This window comes from Morus notabilis, unplaced genomic scaffold (assembly GCF_000414095.1).
Source record: "Morus notabilis unplaced genomic scaffold, ASM41409v2 Scaffold154, whole genome shotgun sequence".
NCBI classification, from domain to species: domain Eukaryota; kingdom Viridiplantae; phylum Streptophyta; class Magnoliopsida; order Rosales; family Moraceae; genus Morus; species Morus notabilis.
Window position 1 is genome coordinate 27,613 of NW_010359158.1, and position 1,198 is coordinate 28,810.

General features: G+C 37.8%; 1 protein-coding gene across 1 annotated transcript; it reads left to right on the plus strand.

Annotated features, from left to right (window-relative positions):
• On the plus strand, positions 1 to 1,001 carry LOC112090744 (L10-interacting MYB domain-containing protein-like). Its single transcript, XM_024162781.1, has 2 exons — positions 1 to 324; positions 405 to 1,001. Exons 1-2 carry the CDS (start codon positions 1 to 3, stop codon positions 999 to 1,001), a joined length of 921 nt encoding a protein of 306 aa, XP_024018549.1.
• Positions 1,002 to 1,198: the final 197 nt, after the last annotated feature.

Here is a 1,198-nt window from a genome sequence, read left to right on the forward strand (position 1 = left end):
ATGGAGGGTAGTATACCACAAGGTAAAGCAATATGGGACCCCGAGAATGTGGATCTATTTTGTGATTTGTGTATTATAGAGGTGGAAGCTGGACGACATCCTGGAACTCATTTGGATAAAGTTGGATGGGAAAATTTAATTCAGAAATTTAATGAAGCAACCAAACGAGTATATAAAAGACAACAATTGAAGAATAAATGGGATGCTTTGAAGAATGATTGGAAGCTTTGGAAGGAACTTATTGGTAAAGAAACTGGTCTAGGTTGGAACATTAAGAAGAATACTATTGATGCATTTGAGGAATGGTGGCATAATAAATTGCAGGTATACAGAATTATAGGATTTGTCATTCTTTATTCTAGTATTGGACTAGGCAGGTTTAATTTTTTCAAATGCTCTTGCAGATTCATCCCAACGCAGCGAGGTTTCGCACTCGGGGAATTGAACCACTGTTAGAAGAAAAGTTAAATAGGATGTTCATGAATATTGTGGCCACAGGAGTGTATGCTTGGACACCATCTTCTGGACAAGTGCCATGTGAGTCTGATAAAGGTGAAAATGATAAATCTAGTCTACCTGAACAACTTGAGAGTAGTGGTGAGTCAGGTGAACCAATCCGAAGTGAATTGGCACAAGCCCGTAAGAATAAGAGGCCAATTGAGACAAATGAGAGACAAAAGAAAGTCAAGAAAGGAAAAGGAAATGTGAAGGTTGGAAGGGCTGCTAAATTGTCTCAACAAATTGATCGCCTTGTCGATATAGTTGAGAGTAGAAGTACTGGATCATTGATTGCGCAATCTAACACTGGAAACTGTAGCATGGTAAAAGTTGTTGAAGTTCTAGATTCATTACCAGGATTACAAATTGGAAGCGAGTTGTATTTCTTTTCGGTTCACTTGTTGTTAGACAAGTGTAAGAGAGACACATTTATGGCTTTTAAGGAACCTGAGGTGAAGCTCAATTGGCTTAAGTTTGAACATGGGCTAGGATCCTCCACTTAGATTTCCATTCCTCATTTCCTTTTAGTGCGGTTTTCTTGTTGTATTTTAGGTTGAGACATTGTTATTCTCTTTCAGTTTGGTCTTTTTCTTGTATTCATGTTGGAGACATTGTTATTTTTTTTCAGTGTGGTTTTATTACTTTATGTTTAAGACATAATAATATGTGGTCCCTTTGAGGTGTGCCGGCCTTTGCATGC

Excerpts from the sequence above, each read along its gene's own strand:
- LOC112090744 (XM_024162781.1), top strand. The coding sequence starts at position 1 with ATGGAGGGTAGTATACCACAAGGTAAAGCAATATGGGACCCCGAGAAT. Across the intron at positions 325-404 it reads GGTGGCATAATAAATTGCAG|ATTCATCCCAACGCAGCGAG; the intron begins GTATACAGAATT and ends ATGCTCTTGCAG.